The sequence below is a fragment of the Gobius niger genome (genome assembly GCF_951799975.1).
Source record: "Gobius niger genome assembly, chromosome: 6".
NCBI lineage: Eukaryota > Metazoa > Chordata > Actinopteri > Gobiiformes > Gobiidae > Gobius > Gobius niger.
The window spans coordinates 28,481,171-28,506,092 of NC_136857.1; the positions used below are offsets into that span (position 1 = coordinate 28,481,171).

General features: G+C 43.8%; 1 protein-coding gene across 1 annotated transcript in view; it reads left to right on the forward strand.

Annotated features, from left to right (window-relative positions):
• LOC306964857 (uncharacterized protein) overlaps positions 1 to 24,714 on the forward strand; it is a 64,118-nt gene extending 39,404 nt beyond the window's left edge. The window contains exons 10-16 of the mRNA XM_079559026.1: positions 7,564 to 7,748; positions 7,870 to 9,628; positions 9,744 to 9,917; positions 12,122 to 12,298; positions 17,522 to 17,698; positions 23,418 to 23,591; positions 24,565 to 24,714. Coding sequence (XP_079415152.1) covers positions 7,564 to 7,748; positions 7,870 to 9,628; positions 9,744 to 9,917; positions 12,122 to 12,298; positions 17,522 to 17,698; positions 23,418 to 23,591; positions 24,565 to 24,592 — 2,674 coding nt within the window. The 3' untranslated portion in view covers positions 24,593 to 24,714. The remainder of the gene's footprint in view (positions 1 to 7,563; positions 7,749 to 7,869; positions 9,629 to 9,743; positions 9,918 to 12,121; positions 12,299 to 17,521; positions 17,699 to 23,417; positions 23,592 to 24,564) is intronic.
• The last annotated feature ends 208 nt before the right edge of the window (positions 24,715 to 24,922 follow it).

The following is a 24,922-nucleotide window of genomic DNA, read 5'->3' on the forward strand; positions in this document are numbered from 1 at the left end:
ATTCATGTGATGCAAGGTCAGTTATATTCCAAAAATTATTCTATAGACACAGACATTTATATGGTTAGTCTGGCGTTATAAGTGATTTGCCTCAGGTGCACTGTGGAGCCGGTCAGACTGTTTTTAATGCAGGCTAGCTGATACCATAGAAATGCTCTAGCCTTGCATTAGCCTAGCGCCACGAAACTCTTCAAACATAAGAACTGCATGAATTACAAGAAAAATATCTCCATAAATCAGCAACACTCTGGAAATGTATGTAAAAAATCCTGAAATATCCCTGTAATGAGGTGTGGAATTCAGCCGTGGAGAGAGAGGTTAGCGGCTTCACTCACGCTAACTTCTTACATAACAAGTGCACGTGTTGTTTTCCCGTCTACCTAAGTAGCCTGCCAGAGACACGTGTTAGAGAATACCACAAATTCTCAGCAGGCATGCCCCAAACCCTCCACCCAAAATGCAGACGTTACGGATACTCTTTCATAATTATCCATGAATTGAATGATATACAGCAAGAACAGTATATTGACAAAGAAAGTTCAGCTTTAACTTTTTAAGCCAGTGTAGATGCAATTCCTCACCCACCCTTATGGGGGCAGCAGAGGGACATAGATCGTAGCCATGCAGTTGGTGTAAACTTGGAACTATTCTTTTAAGACATAGTGCATGAACATGTACTGTTTTAAAATGTCTCGTCAAACAAACATATTGTCACTGTTGCCTTTACTGGTCACATAAAGAAAATAGCCAGAGTCCGCCCCATTCTCTCTCGGACCAACACGGAGACGCTAATGCATGCTTTTATCACCAGTCGTATCGACTACTGTAATGCCCTGCTTTCTGGTCTTCCCAAAAAGAGTGTCTCAGGTCTACAACTTTTACAAAATTCAGCAGCTCGTGTCCTGACGAAGACCAGGAGGCGGGACCACATTACACCGGTTTTAGAATCGCTGCATTGGCTCCCCGTGTGTTTCAGGATCGATTTTAAAGTTCTTTTATTAGTTTTTAAATATGTTAATGGTCTTGGCCCTTTAGAGCTGCTTTTACCTTATGAACCTTCACGGCCCCTTCGCTCCTCTTCAGGGGTCTCCTAGTTATTCCTAAAGTCAACAAAAAGACTCATGGTGAGGCGTCTTTCCAATATTACGGCCCTCGCCTCTGGAACGACCTGAGGAGGAGCTCAGGGCTGCAGAGAACGTTCATGTTTTTAAGAGCCACCTTTATAGCTTAGCTTTTAACTGATATTTATTTATTTAGTCCTAATTATATATTTTATAATTATATGTGTGTATGTATATACAGTGCATCTCGAAAGAACTAATACACCTTGAACTTTTGCACATTTTGTCATGTTTACAACTATAAACATAAAGATTTTATTTTGAATTTTTTACTGAAAGTTCACACTCAAGTAACAGACAACTGTGAAGTGAAAGCAAAATGATACATGATTCTGCTATTTTTCAAAAAAAAGAAAACCGAAAAGTTGGGCGTGCATAAGTATTCATACAGCATGAATGAATACTTTGTGGAACCTCCTTTTACTGCAATAACAGCAGCAAGTCTTCTGGAGTATGACTGTACAAGATTTGCACATGTAGAGAGTGACATTTTAGCCCATTCCTCTTGTTATAAAGGTAACTTAATGCACTCAGAAAAAAATGTGCACGCCCCACTTTTCACTTTTCACTCAGAATCATGTATCATTTTGCTTTCACTTCACAGTTGTCTGTTACTTGAATGTGAACTTTCAGTAAAAAATTCTAAATAAAATCTTTATGTTTATGGTTGTAAACAACAGGGGCCCTCTGGCTCGGGAACAGTGATAGGCTGTGGCTGTGTGGGTGCTGTCCTGTGGGTGCTCAGGTGGAGGTGTGGTGTCTCTCCTGGGTCAGTGCCCTGTGGCTGTGCTGGACAGCTGCTCCCGACGCAGACGGCTCCTCAAATGGGGTTTCCACACTTGTCCATCTGTACCCAGCCTATATATCTATTTATTTTATTCTGTGTGTGCGCGTGTTGTACATGTTTACTCTATGTCTGCAACTCTTATGAAATATTAAAAACTAATCTTGTGTGCGCTATCTTTAATAAACTTCATGTATTGTATTGTCATTAAATATGGACTCCTCTTCATTCTACAGTTCAAGCGTTGCATCTTGGGGACAGTAGAATGTGGGACGTCCCTTTATTAGATGGGGGCGGGGTTATATGGTCTGTTCATCAGAAATAGCCAGAGGTGGGTAGTACTCACTTAGTTGATGTACATGTACTCATGTACTTGAGTCACTTTTTAAAGAAATTGTACTTTTTAGAGTAGTTTTATCATACAGTATTTTAATCATACATGAGTAAAATTATAATGAAGTATCTGTACTGATTATTTCTTTTTTCCTTAATTTCTGCCTTTGAATTTTCCTTGTAAATTTTTGTTTCGCACAATTTATGGCATTGTTGAAAATACACTTTTTCAATGAAACAGTTACTTTTGTTACTCACAGTACTCAAGTTACATTTTCTCCAAGTACTTATTTGAGCCCTTCTCTTTACTCGTACTTGAGTAAAAGTATTTCAAAGTAACGTTACTCGTACTTGAGTAAATATTTTGGCCACCTCTGGAAAAAGCCTAATGCTGAATAAACAAATCGTGTTTGCTTTGATATTTGTTTTTTTCAGAGAAAGACAGTGGAGATGGGAGTGAAACGTCGACTTCTCCTTTAAATGTAAGTTCAGTTAAAGGAGAAGACGCTAAAGGGCGACTGAACCACTGATCCAGGGTCAGTGTTTCGCTTCATCTGCAGATATGAAGCCTACAGCCAATATGGGAAAAAACAAAACTCAAACAAAAAACGTAACATTAAAATGAAAAATAAAATTATACATAAAATAAAAATGGGCTACATCAGTGTAATGCATAGACTGTGAAATGCAGAATGGAATATACTTCCTGAAACTTTAAAGAAATGGCGGCTGGCTCCGAAAAGTTCCCTGCTCCTTTGGACTTTCTATTGAAACTTTTTTGCCTCTCTGTAAGTCATTGTTTACCGCACGTTTGCTATGTCCTGTGTACAGTTTCCCCCACCTGAGCTTTAGCTCTCTGCAGTTCATCCATCAGCTTCTTGGTAACAGCTCTGGTCAGTGCTGTCCTTGTTCGGTCAGTAAGTTTAGGACGACGGCCGGGTCTTGGCAGGTTTACAGTGATGCCAGACTCTTTCCATTCGTGGATGTATAATTGATACATCCACTTCACGATTGTGTGTCACTTAAAAATTTAAATTTTTCACAAAAAAATTCAATTCAATATATTTATATTTATGGTCCATAGCGTGGCAAAATGTTGAAAAGTTCAAGGGGGGCAGATACTTTTGCACAGCACTGTACTTATAGTGGCGGATTTCGGTAATTATGTATATATTGTTTTCTTTTCTTTTTGTGCAGCATTTTGGAAATGTTTTTGTTGTTTAATCAGTTCCCTGCCATCCACCACCTGTAAGTTGTGTTTATCAAAAATGCAACAGATTTACAGAGCCGACAAGGTCTTGGTCTTTAAATGAGGCCCTGGCCCGTAGGCTGTAAACAAACATTCGACAAAATCAACTAAAAAGCGACTAAAAAGTGAGGAAATAGCAATAAAAAACAATGAAAACACGACAAAAAAAAGACAATAAATGGATGAAAAAACAATGTATTAAATGAAAAAAAACAGGACAAAAAAGCAGCAAAATTGAGACAAACATTCAACAAAAAGGTGACATAAACGTGGAGAAAATGCGACAAATAAAGATTAGATTGGTTTGTAGGTCTTAGCTTTCAAATGAGGCATTACACTGGCGTATAGTCTGGAAGCTCCCCAGTCAAGAAGCTTTTAGATTTGGGTAAAGCTGGACTGTAGAAAATGCTCTTAGTGAAGGAGGGGGTTAAGAGGTTTAAGGTGCTCTATAAATATAGATTGTTACTTGACCATAGAGGGCTCTGGCTTCACCGTTCCAGACCATGTATTTACAGGTTCTGTGACGCCGTTTACACATTTGTAGGAACAGACTCTGAAAGGATTTGCTCGTTTTGTGTTGTTTACTCAGTTCTTTATCTCCGACACAAATAATAAAGACAGAGATTATAACCTCTCACTCAGATAAGAAAGAAGAAGACTGCAGAAACAAACAGGGCGCGGCTTCTCTCACCTGACGCTGGTACAAAGGTTGAAGTTTTCTTCAGAGCGACTCCATTTGGACGTGAGCTGCGTTTGCAGAGGTGAGTGGACCTTTGGCTTTATCCCACTTCACCAACTTGGTCATTGACGTATAAGGATTTTTGAGGGGCCAATTTTAAAATAGATCAACAATTGTTATCTAACGCTATTGTTCAAACATCATGAATGTCTTTTACTCATACATTCATATGAATTATTGAAGTTAAGTGATTTAAGTGTATTTTTTATGTTATGACTTGCCGTGGCCTTAAAAAAAGTCATGTGGTGTGACTGTGATTTACCTTAAAATTATTAAATTTCCTTAATGTGTTTCAATTCTATTTTACATGCTCTCTATAATTTAATGTACTAGTATTTGAAAAACTTTTAGGTTTTGAAAAAATAATAATCTCAGAATTTATTCTATGATGTCATAATCCCCCTCTTAATATAGTTCACAGATTAATTTTTTCCATAAATTGTATGAAACTGATCAAAAGCTTTTAATACTGCTTACCTCAACAAAGTGTGCGAGATTAATATTTCAGCTACAAAAAATTGATATTTTATGTAGAATTAAATACAGGTTTGGCTATTATTAGTCACACCACATGGTGAGCGGTCACACCAAATGACAATGACACATTCAAACAAATCAAAACCATAAATGAAATGCAAAAAATACTTCAAAACATATTGTGTTTAAGCTTCTGTGCTCCATAAATATATAATAGGACTTTTTTTTTCACAAAAAGCTGCTGTGAAAATTATATTCAAACATATATTTGAGGAAAAAAATATAATATTTATTGTTTTTTTAAGGTCATACCATATGAGCCCTAAAACTGGACACTACATACCAACAGGTTAAAGAGGTCATTTTTCCCCAAAGTGTTGAGAGAGTAACACACCTGCTGGCTTCACCCATTTGTCCTTGACTAGTTTGTGTATGATGCTTCCTGTCCTTCAACCAATTTCCAATTAAAAGTCCTTATTTGGTAACTTCTGGATGGTCACACCACATGATAATTCATAAAATGGGAATCAACAGACAAATGTTGCATTAATGTTGTGATGGAAATAGAAATGAAACACTTTGAAATTTCATATTGGACTGCAAAACACTTATGCCAAGTGGGGCGTTAAATAAATTGCCCAACATTAAATGTAATTTTAAGGATGTTTTCGAAACAGAAGTTGTGGTCGGACAGTCACACCACATGATATTTTAACACTTCAAGGATCAGAATAAATAATAGATAAGATAAATCCAAGGGTACTGCAACTATAGAAAAAGTACTACATATACAGTATGTTTTAATGCATTTAAACCTTTTTTAAACTGGAATAACAACAGTCGGACAAAAAATTGAGGCGTCCACACGGGGAGTTTATTCACCTGCTCTACTTTCTGTTGGAGCAGGTCCAGATTTACTCTTCCTCTCAACATTTCCTTCCTAATAATAAAACACCGACAGCACACAGGCTCTGGCTTTAGTCGTCGGGACAAAGTCGAAACATTCACAACCAGCTTTTGTTTCAGACTGAGGTCAGATTAGATTTTAGGTTTTTCCCCGTCTTTCTAAACCTGCGTCACATGTAACAAAGTACTGAATGTGTAACAGCCAATAAAACGTAATGTGAGTGAAGAAAAGCATTTGTTCATCATTAGCAGAGAACAGCAGTTCTTACTCTCTTAAAGGAATAGGCCACCGTTTTTACATACTAAGATATGTTCTTAGCTCACTTTAGTCGAGTTAATATATCCCCGTCTGGTCTTTGTCCGCGCGCTCTGTCAGGCAAACGGAGCACATACGCAGCCTCTCCCACATGTCACATAGCTCCGAAAAAGCTCACGATAGAAGCTACCAAGCTCTTCCACGTGTTCCCTATTTAAATGAAGTTACGTGAAGTGTTTTCATGCGAAGTATATTTACCCAGAAATGTAGCATGTCGATTTTATAAGCAAATAAAAAGGGGGACTATATTGTGAGGCGTAATGATACGAGGAGCACAGCGTCCGCGTAGTAACTCCTAAAGACTTCCCCCGCTCACTTCCGTCAATAACCTTTAGGAGTTACTGCGCGGACGTTTTACTCCTCGTATCATTACGCCTCACAATATAGTCCCCCTCTTTATTTGCTTATAAAATCGACATGTTACATTTCTGTGTAAATATACTTCGCATGAAAACACTTTACGTAACTTTATTTAAATAGGGAACACGTGGAAGAGCTTGGTAGCTTCTATCGTGAGCTTTTTCGGAGCTATGTGACATGTGGGAGAGGCTGCGTATGTGCTCCGTTTGCGTGACAGAGCGCACGGACAAAGACCAGACGGGGATATATTAACACGTCTAAAGTGAGGTAAGAACATATCTTAGTATGTAAAAACGGTGGCCTATTCCTTTAAAAGCACAGACTGAACAATTACTTCAACATGTCTTGTGTAAGAGGGGACTGATTGTCCAGACTCCAGATTGTCTCCTGTTCCAACCTCAGCCTCGAGAGTCCGAGACTGAGTCCAAACTCTGACAATTTGCTGAAAGCCTGTCCATGCTGTTCAGCCCTTTTTCAGAGGAAAAAAGCGTTTTAAACCTATTCTGGCCTTAGTTTCTCTGTCCTTGAGCTTTCAGACAGAAACATGGAGAGAGTGTGTGAGGATGAGGAGGAGGCTCAGTCTAAAAACAAAGCAGAGCCCACTCAAACACAGTGAGTACATCAGAGGAGCTACACCTGCACTTTATCTGGTCATTGTCTCATTTTGTCTTTCTGAATCAATCTGTCAGAGCTGAGAGTCCGAGACAGAGAGCAGAGTTCAGCTGTGAGTCTCTGAAGAGCGACTGCTCCATGGGAAATCCTCCAGTCTTCAGTGGTGAAGCTGGATCTGTTCAGACTCTGCTGTGAGTGACGCTAATATCATTCAAATATACAGTAGCCATTAGTTCAATCATTAACTAATTGTCAACATTATATTTTTATTCTAATAATGAAAAGAAAAGTTGTTTAAATTACCATCTAAAGGCACAGTTCAAACTGAGTCCACACAGTCTCCTGTTGTCTGGGTGAAGTTGACAGTTTTAGCTGGTTGAAGAGGCTGAGGAAGGTCTGTCAACTCTGGGCTCTCACTTTACCCTGGATCAGTCATGAACGACAACCAGGAAAAACCTTTAAGAGACTTTTCCCCTTTGGTCCAGTCTGGATCCTGCTCAGATAAACGTTAAAATATATAGGCTGAATACTCAAAGCAATAGTGGCCCATAATGTTTACTACAGTATTCTGATTCGTAAGCAGAGACGGCAACAAAAAGAGTTTTAAAGACTTACACATGAAGATCCAGTGAGTGAATGTGTGTGACTGAGTGTGTGTCTCCACAGAGAGAGTCCTGGTCCGGCCCCATTGTCCTGTTGTCTCTGTGGGAGCGTCCTGAGGGATCCAGTCTCCTCCAGCTGTGGACACTGGCTCTGCAGACACTGTTTGTCTTCCACCTGGGACCAGAGCAGTTCAACACAGTCCTGTCCTCAGTGTGGACCAGGACTGAGCCTCCACAGCACTTTACAGAGTGAGACCTGTTCACACCAACACTGGACATGGAACACTTATTTGTTTCTCTCTGTATCTGTTGAACCATCTTCAGGTCCTGGTCTTTGAGCTTCATTCTAACTGTGTAATGGTGTGTGCAGGTTCCTATAAGAGCGTTCTGGAGCAGAGGTGTGAGAGTGTGTCTGAAGGAGCTGAAACAGGAGCTACAACTTCTCTGAACAGGATCTACACTGAGCTGTACATCACAGAGGGCCTCAGTGAAGAGGTCAGTGCCCAACATGAGGAGAGGCAGATGGAGACTCTCTCCAAGAAGACTGTCCATGACGCTCCAATCAGGTGCCAGGACATCTTTAAAGCCTTACCCTCCGAGCACAAAGCCATCAGAGTGGTGCTGACCTGCGGCGTGGCTGGAGTGGGGAAGACCTTCTCAGTTGTGAAGTTCTCTCTGGACTGGGCCCAGGGCTCAGAGAACCTGGAGCTGGAGCTGGTGGTGCCACTGTCCTTCAGAGAGCTGAACCTGGTCAGAGAGCAGCGCTACAGTCTGCTGATGCTGATACATGTGTTCCACCCATCACTAAAGGAGCTCTCAGCTCAGACTCTGGCCCACAGTAAAGTCCTGTTCATCTGTGACGGCCTCGATGAGAGCAGGCTGTCTCTGGACTTCAGTCGTGAGCTCATCTCTGAGGTCACACAGGAGTCAGAGGTCAGCCAGCTGCTGGTCAACCTCATCAGAGGCTCTCTGCTTCCTTCTGCCCTTATATGGATCACCTCCCGACCTGCAGCAGCCAATCAGATCCCTGCGCGCTGTGTGCACAGGTTCACAGAGGTCAGGGGCTTCATCACTGACCAACAGAAGGAGCAGTACTTCAGGAAGAGGTTCACAGACTCAGAGCAGTGTGACAGAGTGCTCTCCCACATCAGGACGTCCCGCAGCCTCCACAACATGAGTCAGCTCCCAGTCTTCTGCTGGATCACAGCCACCGTCCTGGACCACATGTTGAGAAGCGAGGAGAGCGGACCCCTGCCCCAGACCCTCAGCGACATGTACGCACACTTCCTGTTAGTGCAGACGCAGAGGAAGAGGAAGTACAGCCAGGAGAGCAGCGGCCCAGAGCTGACTCCGGCCGACTGTGAGCTCCTCCTGAAGCTGGGGAGACTGGCCTTTGAACAACTGCAGAGAGGAAACATCATGTTCTACCAAGAAGACCTGCAGCAGGTGGGTCTGGACCTGAGCGAGGCCTCAGTCTACTCAGGACTCTGTACAGAGATCTTCAAACGAGAGAGTGTCGTCTTCAACAAATCAGTCTACAGCTTCATCCACCTGAGCGTCCAGGAGTTTCTGGCAGCTGTTTACCACATTCATACATTTATCTGTGAGGATAAAACTAAAGAGAACAAGAATGTTCTGCAGAGGGTTAAGGACTGGCTCAGTGGTGACACAGCATTGCAGGATTTCCTCATAAAAAACCTCCAAGAATCGTTCCTCAGTCCAAACGGCCACCTGGACCTGTTTGTGCGCTTCCTCCATGGCCTCACTCTGGAGTCCAACCAGAGGCTTCTGGGAGCTCTGCTGGGTCCATCACAGATCGACTCAGACACAAGACAAAGAGTCATCAACAACCTGAAGAAGATGAACACAAAGGACATATCACCAGACAGAAGCATCAACATTTTCCACTGTCTGACTGAGTTAAACGACCACTCGCTCCATCAGCAGATCCTTGACTTCCTGAAGTCAAACAGATCAGAGAAACTGTCTGTGTCCCAGTGCTCAGCTCTGGCCTACATGCTGCAGATGTCAGAGGACGTCCTGGAGGAGCTGGACCTACAGGAGTACAATACATCAGAGGAAGGACGACTGAGACTGGTCCCAGTCGTGAGGAACTGTAGAAAGGCTCTGTAAGTCCAGATGGAACATTAAAGCTGTAACATGGACCATATTGTTCTGATTATAAAAGTGTCACTGGCGTCACAGGCAGCAGCTCTGCTTTGTTTAATGCCTTTTCCCCCACAGATTATCAAGTTGCAACCTTTCAAAGGTTCATCTTGAAGTGGTGGCGTCGGCTCTGAAGTCCAGTCCTTCTCACCTGAGATATTTAGACCTTTATAAAAACTCAGTGGTGAACTCTGAAATGAAGGTGTTGTGTGACGGACTCCAGAGTCCAAACTGTCGACTGCAGACTCTGAGGTAAGTCCCTCTATTTGCTCTAATATTATTGTCCACTCACTTTCACTTGGCTCAGTCTGACCATTTCAGTGCTTCAATTGCCTTCACTACAACAGCTGTATTAATCAAACAAAACACAAAAGAAAAATAAACCTTTACATCAGAGAAGAACGACTTGAATTTAGAGATTCATCACAATCAAATCAAAATCACTATTTTAATTTTTACAATCAGCAAATCACAAATGTCGTTATTTGGTTCATAAAACATTCTTTGAAAACAACAAATAAACCTCCTCCCCGTGGTTTGAACCTGCTCACCCTGTAGTTTCGAGCTCTACAAACATGTTCTGAAATGCATCTACTTCACAGTTCATATTCAGTCTTCTCTCAAACGTTAAAGCTCCTCGACCTGTTTCCAAAGTGCTCTGTGAATCCACTCATGATTAGAAGAAACAGATGGCTTTAATTTTTCTCTTCTTTCACTTGACCTTTTCTATTCAGGATAAAACTCATTGAGATTAAATCTCTTTTCAAGAGTGTCCAGGCCAAGATGCAGGGGAACAACTTCACACACAAGTTACATTTGTACAAAAAGCGAACGTTTCACCTCTCATCCAAAAGGCTTCGTCAGCACACTAGCTCAACACACAGCCAGATTTAGACCACAGGGAAGAGTAAACATCTTTGTGATTTAAGTCTTTGTATTTCTGTGTCGACCTAACTCATACCTAAGTTTCGGTCTGAACGACCCTAATCTCAGCTGATCACTGCTAATTACCTGCCTCTTGTTCTGTCCTGGGCTGAGTTTCAGCCTCATTAACATTACAAAGCCCCCGAGATATGGGCTTTAAGAGGTTCTGTACACTGGAGAGAGATGAAATCGAAGACCTGATGTCTTGTTCATGGAGGGGTGCTCCTTCTTTACCAAAAATTGCTTCTTTGACTCCTCGTGAAAAACGGGGAGTCCAACAATACATTTACAAATCAAAAGAAACAAATGCTTCAATCTACCAAAGGACAAAGATGAGGAGCCCACCCGGGCCAACAAGACGCAGTGATGAGTCAGCGACATCATGTTTGTAATAAAGCACAAAGCTCCATGATACACAGTGTCCAAGGCAGAGAGTCAGATATATAACATCACAATAGTCCAAAACAGGCACAAAAGGAACAGTCACAAGTTTCTTTCTACAAACCAGAAGCACCACTTTATTCAAAAGTAAAAACTGACTTTTAGTTTTAATCTGTGAATCTGTTTTTTAATATGAGGCTTAAAAGAGAAACAATCAAATAAAATCCCCAGATATTTATATTGTGTTATAGTTGGATTTGGTTTCCCTCATTTGAAATGATGGAAGGCAAGTGCTGGGAGGCTGATTTTCTGTTTGAGAACAACATGTATTTTGTCTTATCTGCATTTCAAACTCATGTTAGATTATAAAAAACATCCTGTCATTGATTCAAAGACAATTGTAGTTATTCTGCCAAAGGCGCTGATGTTTATAAAACCGTATCATCTGTGTAGAAAATGCAAATGTGCATTTTTGACTTAAATAATAAATAAATCATTCTCACAATGAGATATTTGTACAAAACTGTGCAGCTCTAGTTTAGATGGAATTACTGATGAGGTCGACATTATCTGAGTGTTTTAGTTTATATCCTTTTATTTCAGGCTAAACTGTTCAAGTGAAGTCATTTTAGGAACAATTCTCTTCACGTCGCCCCATTGACAGAAAATGTGACATAAATAATAAAGACTCCCTGTCCAGTCTGATGAACGAGGCCTAACACCATGTACTTTATTGACTTTTGTGAAATGTGTCTAACAGAGAGCATCAAATAAGAAACATTCCCACATCATTAATGCTCACATTCACATTCCACTTTCAGCATTTGATCTAAAAGATGGAAAAGAGTGGAGTTTTTCATCTGTTGAGTCTGCCCTGTATCTTCTCCCTGAGAGAAGGATATTATATTCAAATAAATACTTTTAAACTTGTCCAAACGGCTCAAATCAAGTGAAATCTGGTGAATTCACATCATTGTAACTAGTGAAGATATGGCTTTATGCAAAGTGTCTGAAAACAGAGAAAGGTTTGTCTCAGACAGAATCTGACACTGAATGAAAACTGAAATATCAGGTCGTCAGCACAATCTCATATGAGCCTCTGTTACAATCAATACATTCAAATAGTTTCATCATCTGTTTTCTTTATTCAGATTGAACAACTGCAGTTTGTCAGAGTCCAGCTGTTCTTCTCTGGCCTCAGCTCTGAAGTCCAACCCCTCACATCTGAGACAACTGAGTCTGAACAATAACCTAAACCTGGAGGACCCTGGAGTGGAACATCTGTGTGATTTCCTGCAGAATCTGGACTGTCGACTGGAGACTCTGGGGTCAGTTCACTCTTACTGTCACACACTGGACATGTTCCACAGCTTTACCTCAGTCATGAACACAAGTCCATCCAGATAAGCACACGCTGTTGTGGATGAAGTTGGCGTTTAACTAAATTTTTTGTCAAGTGCTCATTTGACTCGCTATTCACCTGGCAGCCAGTCCTCCCCTTGCTCAAGCTCCAGCTGCTCCTGTTGCAGCTTCTGCTCCTCCCGACCATCAACATGCCCTAACTCGTGAACCCTTCATTCCCACTCCTGCCAGGTGTTCAGGTGAAAGAGGGTTGTGTGGACAGTTTCTACACCAGCGTATGCTAGTCTTTAACCAACCAGCAAACTCTGTAATCTCTCAAAGCCTGAGAGGAAGGCTATGGGGACTTACATCACAGATTCTCTAGCTGCTGGTCTCATTTGCCTCGCTTCCCCTGTTGGGGCCGGTTTCTTTTTTGTTGATTAAAAGGACCACACACTTTGCCCTAACATGGATTACAGGGGGCTCAATGATATTACCGTCAAAAACAAGTACCCTCTTCCACTAATTGATTCTGCATTTAGCTCACTCCAAGAGGCCACCATTTTCACCAAACTTGACCTTCGGAGTGCCTATCATCTGGTCCGTATAAAGGAGGGAGAGGAATGGTTGATGGCGTTCAACATTCCACTTGGACGCTTTGATTACCCGGTATTTGGTTTAACAAATGCTGTGTGCCAGGGTCTCATTAACGATGTGTTTTTCCTAACTGACAGTAGAATTCGGAAGCTTCTTGTTATGGTGGATGCTGACGCACATCCGGTTTGGCATGAGACCTCTTACCAATTTACTGGTTTTACTGGGGCCTATCTTACTAGCAGATCAACTTACTGACAGCCAGCTGTTCCTCTGCTACACATGATTGTCAGACGTAATCACTGACAACTGTGGAGGTAGATGCAACTTGACTTAATGACACATGGATGTAAATGCCGTAGTTTGTGGCACATTTTTATCATTGTCAATTAGACACTATTTTTCCTCAAAAGAGATTATTTATGCTCATAATGTCATTGTTAATAACAAACTGTCATTAAACAGTTTACCCGCTCTGCAAGTTTTTCATTTAACTCGTGCGTCAAGCGGACGGGGCAGCGGAGGGCGGGACCTTTAGTCATGAGCCTGTCCCCATAGTCTCCTGACTGATATAAAAACGTGTGTAAACTCCACAGAGGCAGAGCCACATGTTTGACATTTATTTATTTCATGAGGAATAACCCCTTGAGATGGGTCTTCTAACTCAAATTGACAGCAACAAAAAGGAAGCAGTTCAAATGTTACAGTACATATCAAAAACTAGAAAACAAAAATAACAAAACAAAAAATATATAAAAACACACACCTACGCACCCATACCCACACTCGTGCCAGCTCTCAGCATTCAACCAACCCTCCAAGCATGTTACAGAGAAAAAATAACTAAGTATATATATATAAAAGCTCTCCCTCACCCTCCGCGGGCGGTCTCTATTTTCCTCCAAGCTCGGGTCCTGAAATTGCTTGGTATTGCTATGTCAACCACAACGTATATACACTGCTCACAAAAACTTAGGGGACACTCAAAAAACACAATGTAACTCCAAGTCAGTCAAATTTCTGGGATATTAGACTGTCCAGTTAGGAAGCCACGCTTATTGTGTATCAGTTTCACTTGGTGTTGTGGAAATTAAACAGAGAACAGGTGGAAATGAGAGGCAATTAGCAAGATCACTCCAAAAGAGGAATGGTTATGCAGGTGGTGACCACAGACCACTTCCCTGTCTTCATCCTTTGTACCGTATTTTTGGAACACTTTTGCATTTGTCCAGTGTTTTCACCACTAGAGGCATCATGAGGAGCATCTACAACCCACAGAAGATGCTCAGGGAGTGATGCTCATCCAAAATGGCACGTCCATTCGTGCTGTGGCAAGAAGGTTTGCTGTGTCTCCCAGCGCAGTGTCCAGAGCATGGACAGGCCATTACACCGGGAGACCTGGGGGGGGCCGACCAAGGTCAACAACCCAGCAGCAGGACCGCTATCTGCTCATTTGTGCACGGTGACACAGGAGAAGCACTGCCCGAGCCCTACAAAATGACCTCCAGAGGGCCACAAATGTGCATGTTGGTCCTCAAACGGTCAGAAACCGACTCCATGAGGGTGGTATGAGGGCGTTGGGCCGGTGCTTACTGCCCAACACCGTGCAGCCCGATTGGCATTTGCCCGAGAACACAGCGATTGGCAGATTGGCCAATGGTGCCCTGTGCTCTTCACGAATGAGAGCAGGTTCACCCTGAGCACATGTGACAGACGTGACAGAGTCTGGAGACGTCCTGGAGAACGTTCTGCTGCTGCAACATCATCCAGCATGACCGGTTTGGTGGTGGGTCAGTGATGGTCTGGGAAGGCATTTCATTGGAGGGCCGCACAGCCCTCCATGTGCGAGCCAGAGGTTCCCCGACTGGCATTGGGGACCGGGATGAGATCCTCAGACCTATTGTAAGACCATATGCTGGTGCTATGGGCCCTGGGTTCCTTCTGATGCCTGATAATGCCAGGCCACATGTGGCAAGAGTATTGTTTGTTTGTATACTTTATTGTCCCCGTAGGGAAATTTGTCCTCTGCATTTAACCCATCCTTCGATGCCGCTGGGGCAACCCGTACAGAGCAGTGGTCGACGGCAGTGCCGCGCCCGGGGACCCATCTCCATGATGTGTGGTCAGAATCACCTGGCTGGAGGATTCACCTATTGCACATGTTTTTAGTGGTAGGGGAAACCGGAGTACCCGGAGGAAACCTACGCAGACACGGGGAGAACATGCAAACTCCACACAGAAAGGCCCCGTCCTGGTGGGAATCGAACCCGGGACCTTCTAGCTGTGAAGCGGAGGCGCTAACCGCTGCGCTACCGTGCCGCCAAGAGAGTGTCAGCAGGTCCTGCATGATGAAGGTATTGATGTTATGGACTGGCCTGCCCGTTCCGCAGACCTAAATCCAATAGAGCACATCTGGGACATCATGTCTCGGTCCATCCATCAACGCCACGTCGCACCACAGACTGTCCAGGAGCTGACTGATGCTCTAATCCAGGTCTGGGAGGAGATCCCTCAGGAGGACATCCGTGGTCTCATCAGGAGCATTCCCAGGCGTTGTAGGGAGTGCATTCAGGCACGTGGAGGCCACACACACGACTGAGGATGATACAGACTCGTTTGGAGGCATTTCTACAGAATTTGGATCAACCAGTGACCGGATTTGTCACTTTGATTTTGACTATAATTTTGGATCCAGACCTCCAGGGGCTGAGAATTTGATTTCCATCATTCTTATACACTGCTCACAAAAACTTAGGACACACTCAAAAAACACATCCTAGATGTCAATCAATTCGATTTTTCGGATGAAAATCTTTATTCATAGTATAGGGCAATGTGTTGAGAACAAAATAACATAAGAATGATAAATGGAAATTTATTTTGGTTTTTTGAGTGTGCCCTAAGTTTTTGTGAGCAGTGTATTATTTTGTTCTCAACACATTGCCCTACACTATGAATAAAGATTTTCATCCGAAAAATCAAATTGATTGACATCTAGGATGTGTTTTTTGAGTGTGCCCTAAGTTTTTGTGAGCAGTGTATATCTATAATAGAAAACGCAAACTCCATAGCCGTTGCCATAAGCTCCGTGGGCGCCGCCATGTTTATTTCCCATACCGCCTTTGAAGCTAAGCAGGGAAGGCCCTGGTTAGGACTGGGATGGGAGACCGTTTGGGAACACCAGGAAGCCTGGCGACAGTACTGAGTGTGTGCATGGCTGGTGGTGGGGGCTGATGTTCGCTTATCATCACCGAGTATGGGGTGAATGAATAAAGCATCAAATTGTTAAGCGACTTGGAGCGTCTGGAAAAGCGCTATATAAGACTAATGCATTATTATCATTATTATCATTATTATTATTATTATTATTATTATTATTATTATTATTATTATTATTATTATTATTATAAAATCATTGGCCACGGGTCCATATGGACCGCGGTGCTGCTGTCCGAGGACAACCCGCCGTCACAAAACCGCGAGTGCACGAGATCTGACTGCTGTGCGTGTGCGCGCATCCAAACGGAGCAATGTGCCATCGTCACTCACGCTAACCTGCAGCTGGAGACGCTCCGCACCGGGACAGTTACATCCTCCAAAACACATGACATCTGCGTGTCTTTGTTTAAGTCTCTCCTGCAGTGACCGAGGCTGTGGTTCATTATAGATCCAGTGCTGCGTAATGTCAGAGGCGCAGACAAATGCGGACGATCCAATCCTGGCCTTATTCCGTTTCCAAAGCTTTGTCTCAGAAAAAAAGTACGCAAAAAGACAAAAAAACAACTGCTCAAACACGAGCTTCAAATCAAACGCGCTGCTCCGAATGCTTTAGCCTCCGTGTGCGGAAAGCGAAAATGAAACTACCACTTAACGAGCGCATGGCCTGCACTGTTGCTTTCTTTTTTTTTACTTTGCTGCTGGACCATTTGTTTTCTATTTTGCTTTCACGTATTGTGAGCCCAGAGGTACATTTTATTATAAAGCAGCTTTGAAAGCATTGCCAATTGTATTCTACGGTTATAAATACTGTCTAATGACGATCATTAGGCTATTTCATTTCAAAACCAACTTATTATTTTTTAGATTGCACTTGCACCGTGATTCACCAAACCACGGGTCCTGCACCGTGAACCAAACCGTTAGAGCTGAACCCCTAATATTTATCCACAAATATTCCATGGTCTCTTGAATTCAATTCCCTGAGTTTAGCGAACATATTGTCGTTGTAGTATATAAGAAAGGAGTACGGGTGCATCAAACACTCCAATTGCAGTTTGTTTGAAATTATTTTTAGCATTCATTATTTTACACATTTGTAGTGGCCATAGTTTTTGGAATGGGTTGGGAACCACTGGTCTACTTAGTGCGGGTCTACAGCTATACTGAGTGACGGGTTATAGGGACTATACTGGACATTTCTTTGTGAACTCATAATCTCTGAATATCAAATGTGGAGACTATATATATATATATATATATATATATATATATATATATATATATATATATATATATATATATATATATATATATATATATATATATATATATATATTATATGTACACAATCAATAATAGTTCAAATTGTTTCATCTGTTCATTCATTCTTTATTCAGGTTGAGGAACTGCAGTTTGTCAGAGTCCAGCTGTTCTTCTCTGGCCTCAGCTCTGAAGTCCAACCCCTCATATCTGAGACACCTGAATCTGAGCAATAACCCAAACCTGAGGAACTCTGGAGTGGAACGTCTGTGTGATTTCCTGCAGAATGTGGACTGTCGACTGGAGACTCTGAGGTCAGTTCACTCTTACTGTCACACACTGGACATGTTCCACAGCTTTACCTCAGTCATGAACACAAGTCCATCCAGATAAGCACACGCTGTTGTGGATGAAGAGGAGGCTGCACCAGAGACAAAGAACCGTCCATGATACACCTGTGTATAATTGGACACTGGTGTGTATTTGTACTACTGCTAGTCAGGCTTCTGCCCTGGACTCTGACCTCCCTCTCCACACTGCTGCTACTACTACTACTACGACTACGACTACGACTACGACTACGACTACGACTACGACTACGACTACGACTACGACTATGACTACTACCAGTGGCGTGCACAGACATTTTGAGGGGCAGGTGCTCAACTAAGACAAAAGCAAAAAAAAGGTGATTTTTTTTTTTCTGTTACTAGTGACACTAACAGACCATTGATTAACATGTCCAATCATGTGTAGGACTATCACATTGCTCTGCATTCAAGATTAGCACAAATACAGATAAGTAAGCAAAGGTACTATAGCCTACACTTACAGTATCTGGTTTGTCAAAAATAATCCTGGGATGTTCATGTTACTGAGCACCTCCCACAGACAACAGTGTCCAGAACCCAGGCACCTCCTCACCCTTCTCTCTCCTCCTCACCCTTCTCTCTCCTCCTCTCCCTTTTCTCTCCTCCTCTCCCTTTTCTCTCCTCCTCTCCCCTCCTCACCCTTCTCCTTCCTCCTCTCCCTTCTCTCTCCTCCTCTCCCTTTTCTCTCCTCCTCTCCCCTCCTCACCCTTCTCTCTCCCTTCTCTCTCCTCCTCTCCCTTCTCTCTCCTCCTCTCCGTTTTCTCTCCTCCTCTCCCATCCTCACCCTTCTCTCTCCTCCTCTCCCTTCTCTCTCCTCCTCACCCTTCTCTCTCCTCCTCACCCTTCTCTCTCCTCCTCTCCCTTCTCTCTCCCCTCCTCTCCCTTCTCTCTCCTCCTCTCCATTTTCTCTCCTCCTCTCCCTTTTCTCTCCTCCTCTCCCTTTTCTCTCCTCCTCTCCCTTCTCGCTCCTCCTCTCCCTTTTCTCTCCTCCTCTCCCTTTTCTCTCCTCCTCTCCCTTCTCTCTCCTCCTCTCCCTTTTCTCTCCTCCTCTCCCTTCTCTCTCCTCCTCACCCTTCTCTCTCCTCCTCTCCCTTCTCTCTCCTCCTCTCCCTTTTCTCTCCTCCTCTCCCTTCTCTCTCCTCCTCTACCTTTTTTCTCCTCCTCTCCCCTCCTCACCCTTCTCTCTCCTCCTCTCCCTTCTCTCTCCTCCTCACCCTTCTCTCTCCTCCTCTCCCTTTTCTCTCCTCCTCTCCCCTCCTCACCCTTCTCTCTCCTCCTCTCCCTTCTCTCTCCTCCTCACCCTTCTCTCTCCTCCTCTCCCTTTTCTCTCCTCCTCTCCCCTCCTCACCCTTCTCTCTCCTCCTCTCCCTTCTCTCTCCTCCTCACCCTTCTCTCTCCTCCTCTCTCCTCCTCACCCTTCTCTCTCCTCCTCTACCTTCTCTCTCCTACTCACCCTTCTCTCTCCTCCTCACCCTTCTCTCTCCTCCTCACCCTTTTCTCTCCTCCTCACCCTTCTCTCTCCTCCTCTCTCCTCCTCACCCTTCTCTCTCCTCCTCACCCTTCTCTCTCCTCCTCTCCCTTCTCTCTCTTCCTCTCCCTTCTCTCTCCTCCTCTCCCTTCTCTCTCCTCCTCTCCCTTCTCTCTCCTCCTCTCCCTTCTCTCTCCTCCTCACCCTTCTCTCTCCTCCTCACCCTTCTCTCTCCTCCTCTCCCTTCTCTCTCCTCCTCACCCTTCTCTCTCCTCCTCACCCTTCTCTCTCCTCCTCACCCTTCTCTCTCCTCCTCTCCTCCTCTCCCTTCTCTCTCCTCCTCTCCCTTTTCTCTCCTCCTCTCCCTTCTCTCTCCTCCTCACCCTTCTCTCTCCTCCTCACCCTTCTCTCTCCTCCTCACCCTTCTCTCTCCTCCTCACCCTTCTCTCTCCTCCTCACCCTTCTCTCTCCTCCTCACCCTTCTCTCTCCTCCTCTCCCTTCTCTCTCCTCCTCACCCTTTTCTCTCCTCCTCTCCCTTCTCTCTCCTCCTCTCCCTTTTCTCTCCTCCTCTCCCTTCTCTCTCCTCCTCACCCTTCTCTCTCCTCCTCTCCCTTCTCTCTCCTCCTCACCCTTCTCTCTCCTCCTCACCCTTCTCTCTCCTCCTCACCCTTCTCTCTTCTCCTCACCCTTTTCTCTCCTCCTCTCCCTTCTCTCTCCTCCTCTCCCTTTTCTCTCCTCCTCTCCCTTCTCTCTCCTCCTCACCCTTCTCTCTCCTCCTCACCCTTCTCTCTCCTCCTCACCCTTCTCTCTCCTCCTCACCCTTCTCTCTCCTCCTCACCCTTCTCTCTCCTCCTCTCCCTTCTCTCTCCTCCTCTCCCTTCTCTCTCCTCCTCTCCCTTCTCTCTCCTCCTCTCCCTTCTCTCTCCTCCTCTCCCTTCTCTCTCCTCCTCACCCTTCTCTCTCCTCCTCACCCTTCTCTCTCCTCCTCTCCCTTCTCTCTCCTCCTCACCCTTCTCTCTCCTCCTCACCCTTCTCTCTCCTCCTCACCCTTTTCTCTCCTCCTCACCCTTCTCTCTCCTCCTCACCCTTCTCTCTCCTCCTCACCCTTCTCTCTCCTCCTCTCCCTTCTCTCTCCTCCTCACCCTTCTCTCTCCTCCTCACCCTTCTCTCTCCTCCCCACCCTTCTTTCTCCTCCTCTCCCTTCTCTCTCCTCCTCACCCTTCTCTCTCCTCCTCTCCCTTCTCTCTCCTCCTCTCCCTTCTCTCTCCTCCTCTCCCTTCTCTCTCCTCCTCACCCTTCTCTCTCCTCCTCACCCTTCTCTCTCCTCCTCACCCTTTTCTCTCCTCCTCACCCTTCTCTCTCCTCCTCTCCCTTCTCTCTCCTCCTTGTCCTGATCTCGACACGCGGTCTTGAGAAGGGCACCTAAAGGGCACGGGGCAAAGGGGAAGGTGCTTGAGCAACCTGGGCTCTATCTGTGCACGTGCCTGACTACTTCTACTACTACTACTACTACTACTCAGTTTTATATAGTGCTTTTCAGGACACTCAAAGACGCTTTATATTGCATTAGCCACAGACTGGTTACCTCGCTGCTTTTTACTTCAGCATGAGAGGATTGTTCTTCTGAACTGTTGCACCCAATGTGACTCCTGTCCTATATTGGGATTCGCAGCCAGCTAGGGTTGGGCGATGTCCCCTTGATTCGCCGTTGACGATGTTTACAGTGAACCATCGTGATGGACGATGATATCGTCCATTTTTCATTATAAGCATTTTTTTAAAGACATTTACATAGCCTATATATATGCTGCATATTACTATGTATGTTTGTAAAATGTGAGATTGCAGGATAAATGGATCTAAACTAAACATGATTTGAACAGAGTCATGGAACACGACTTTTGCAGCAGAAATGTGTTAAAACTCGTGCGTAAAGTCTGAGAGGAGAATGACTCATTCAGCGCGTCAACTCCAAGACTCTTATCACACTTATACAAATTAAAATCGGAGCTTATTATTTGCATTTGCTCAGTTTTAACGTAATGTTTAAGAAAAAGTGGGTGAACGGGACAATATTTAGAAGTTTGCGTCGTAGCTTACGCTTTTGAAGCTGCTCCACGCGCCACCCGGTCCGTGAGCTCGTAACCTCGTAACTCCTGCACCGCGCCTTTCTCTCTCCTCTCTCGGTCTTTCGTGAGAATAGTCCGCGCGCTCATCTAGCTCCGATGTGAAAGCCATCTCATTTTAAAACGGTTTAAGTTTCAATACGCAGCAAAGCAAAGCAAAACCACGCGCTGTTAAACTGAGCTGCAGAGAGAGAGAGAGAGCGCCGCGCGTCAGAAACAGAGCAGCGCTGCGTCTTTACGCTAATAATAACGGCTAACACATCGTGGCTTCTGGCAGGCTACTGACACTAGCGCGCATATTAGTTACATCCGTGATTTAATTTACAGTGCAATCCCTGCAAAGTTTGTAGGTTTACAAGGCCCACAGAAGACCAGTGCGTGTTTTTGACTGGAGGGGGCGTGGCATCACGATGGTGGCTCTCCATCGTGATGTTGCTCATCCATCGGCGATGGACGATGATATCGTCCATCGGCACAAGCCTACAGCCAGCTAAACTCTTTCCTGCATTATCCCCTCCAAGGAACAGGCACGTGTCGTTTTGGACAGGATTTGGACAGCAAAAAAGTGTGAAACTGAAAAAGACACAAATACACACATGTATTAGTGACTAAAACACAAAGATAAAATGCACAAAAAGTGTGTACAAAGATTTGGGTTAGCTGAGTAATTCTAGGAACTTTTTTGACACATCTCTCAGAATGGTCAATAAAATTAAGCAAATAATGAACTATACCTGTTCTAAACATCATATTAATCAACAACACTCGCTAATATTGCCACTCAAAGGGCTAAAAATGGGTAGATGGCTTCAGATGGCGCACGACTCAACAGCATTGACATTGTTTACTTTTGTGTGCTGGGGATCTGTGATGCCACCTATGGGCTGAAACTAAATTACCCAAAACCTAACGCACTCTAGAGGACTGGATGAACAAAAAACTAACTGTATCAACACATCTTCAGTTTTACAGTCAACAACAGCAGAAATCCATAATAATGCAATGACTATACTAAATGGCCTTAAAAGAGTCCAAAAGTCCATGTGGCCATCACTTAGGTAAGCTATACTAGTCACATATTACAATTAGAATATTACAACTTCTCCAAAAGTAACAAAAATAAAATACAAAATGTACCTTGTTTAAAACCCTTTATTTTTAACATATACTTTTTAACCTTTTTAACTAATTATCCTTACCATGAAATGAATCATATTTATCTCAATTTCTATTTCTCTTTATAGCTTTACAAATATTTATCTTTTTAACATTAATTTTTAAATTAATGTTAAATTTTGAAATTTAACATAAAATTTTGCATAGTTTGCATTTTTAATGAAATCACTATGCTCTATAAATCACTAACCAAGTGTCCTAAACTACAAAATGGCTACTCTGTATCTAAACACAGATGGTCAGTAGGGTTTACATCGAGGGACATGTGTGTCCAGTTTGTTACCTTTATCCTCTGCTGCTTCACCAGGGCAGTGGTCGACTCGTCTTGGAGGTGTATTTAGGGTCATATTTGAGTTCACCCCTGTGGCCACTTTCTGATGAAAGGGGTTCAGTACATGTTGGCGTTCATGGTTCCCTCCTCCACCTGTAGCTCAATCAGCCCCAGACCATGACAGTCCCACCACTGTCCTTCACTGTAGGCATGAGGCACTTGTCTTTGTTCACCACCTGTTGCCTCCACACAGGCTCCACACAAATCACCCTGTTATACAAACTGTACAAACTACTTTATATTGAAGCAAAGTGTCATTACTGTTGAGTCTGCCCTGTATCTTCTCCCTGAGAGAAGGAGATTATATTCAAATAAATACTTTTAAACTTGTCCAAACGGCTCAAATCCAGTGAAATCTGGTGAATTCACATCATTGTAACTAGTGAAGATATGGCTTTATGCAAAGTGTCTGAAAACAGAGAAAGGTTTGTCTCAGACAGAATCTGACACTGAATGAAAACTGAAATATCAGGTCGTCAGCACAATCTCATATGAGCCTCTGTTACAATCAATACATTCAAATAGTTTCATCATCTGTTCATCATTTATTCTTTATTCAGATTGACCTGGAGCTTTTTGTCGAAGTCCAGCTGTTCTTCTCTGGCCTCAGCTCTGAAGTCCAACCCCTCACATCTGAGACGACTGTTTCTGAGCGGTAACTTTCTAATGAGGTCAGACGTCCAGGAGCTGCTTGAACTCCAACAGAGTCCTCACTGTCGACTGGAGTTTCTTGAGTGAGTATATACTATAGTGTAGTGAACAGGAGTGGATCAGAGCAGAGTCTGGTTTGGCTGATCTCAGTGAATGTGGCTCTGCTGAATCCACATGAAACAGTCCCAAACTGCCCCTCCTGATGCTGCAGTCCAGCCTCCTGTCTCAGGCTCCATTGGACAAAACATTAGGGCCCAGATCTTGTGGCGGCGCACGGGGCGGCGCAGGCTCTTGGCGAATTATTTTCCAAGTGGAGGCGCTGTATGTGCCATTCGCCTCCGCCACCTGTGAGGGGGCGTCACAAGAGGAGGCACTAATGGAAACACGGCTGACATTCACTTCCTCGTTTACATTGCGCTGTCTTGCGTTCTTTCTTAAGCCATAGGCTCTCACAGGTCAAACTAAAAACTTTATTTACCCCATCGTGAGCTAAACGATGTTCACGTCTCGAGAGAAAAACAGCTACAGCGTCCGCTGTGGGGCGGATCGGCCCGCGCTTGGCGTGAACGCGAAGCAAAACAAAAGCACATGTTCACCCCCCACTCCCACATAACCACTCTCCTGGACGCGGAGTCGATCTGGTTGGAGGAAAATGTGTGTGTCTCAACCCACTTAAATGCGCCAAGTCTGGAGTGGCAAGATCACAAAGTGCGCTCCTACTGAGCGCAAAATGTCACGCTATCGTCTCCGTTTTGATGCACAAGATCGGGCCCAAAGACTGTTGGACTCTGTTTAGGCCAGTCTGCTCTGATTGGTCACTGCAGCTTCCTCAGTCCTCAGTCCTTATTACAGGATTTGTAAAACAGCACGTCGACCTGGGACTGATGTGATGGTCACAATTATTTGTTCTGTTAAGCCTGTATAATAACGACTTTTGAAACACCAGACTATTACTTATGCTGTATCATTCATCACTAGTAATTATTGCTGCTAAATGAATAATGACTGTTTCTCTTCCCTCTGTGTCTAATAACTGTCTGTGTCGTCTCTTTTCAGCTGGGGTTTTATCAAACCATGGTCCTGAGTGTTGATCCTGGACAGAGGGAGCTCATGGACCAGACTCAGCCCTGTCCACACCTGACATTTACTGTGTCCTCTCACTGACCTGGACAACAGCTCTGAAACTACACTGAGACATTCTGCTTCCATTCTGCTACACTTCTGAGCTCATATTTTTATTTACTGATGCTTGTTTTATGCTTTGCCTGATGAATGAGCCGAGAGACTTCATGCAGATGCCTGAGCGTGAAGTCTGCCCTGATCACTGGCCACGTCGGCACATGTTTCTTTTACTCCTCTTCCTCATCATCGTTTCTCATTAAATACGGGTTGTTTTTTTTGTCAACTGTGTTCA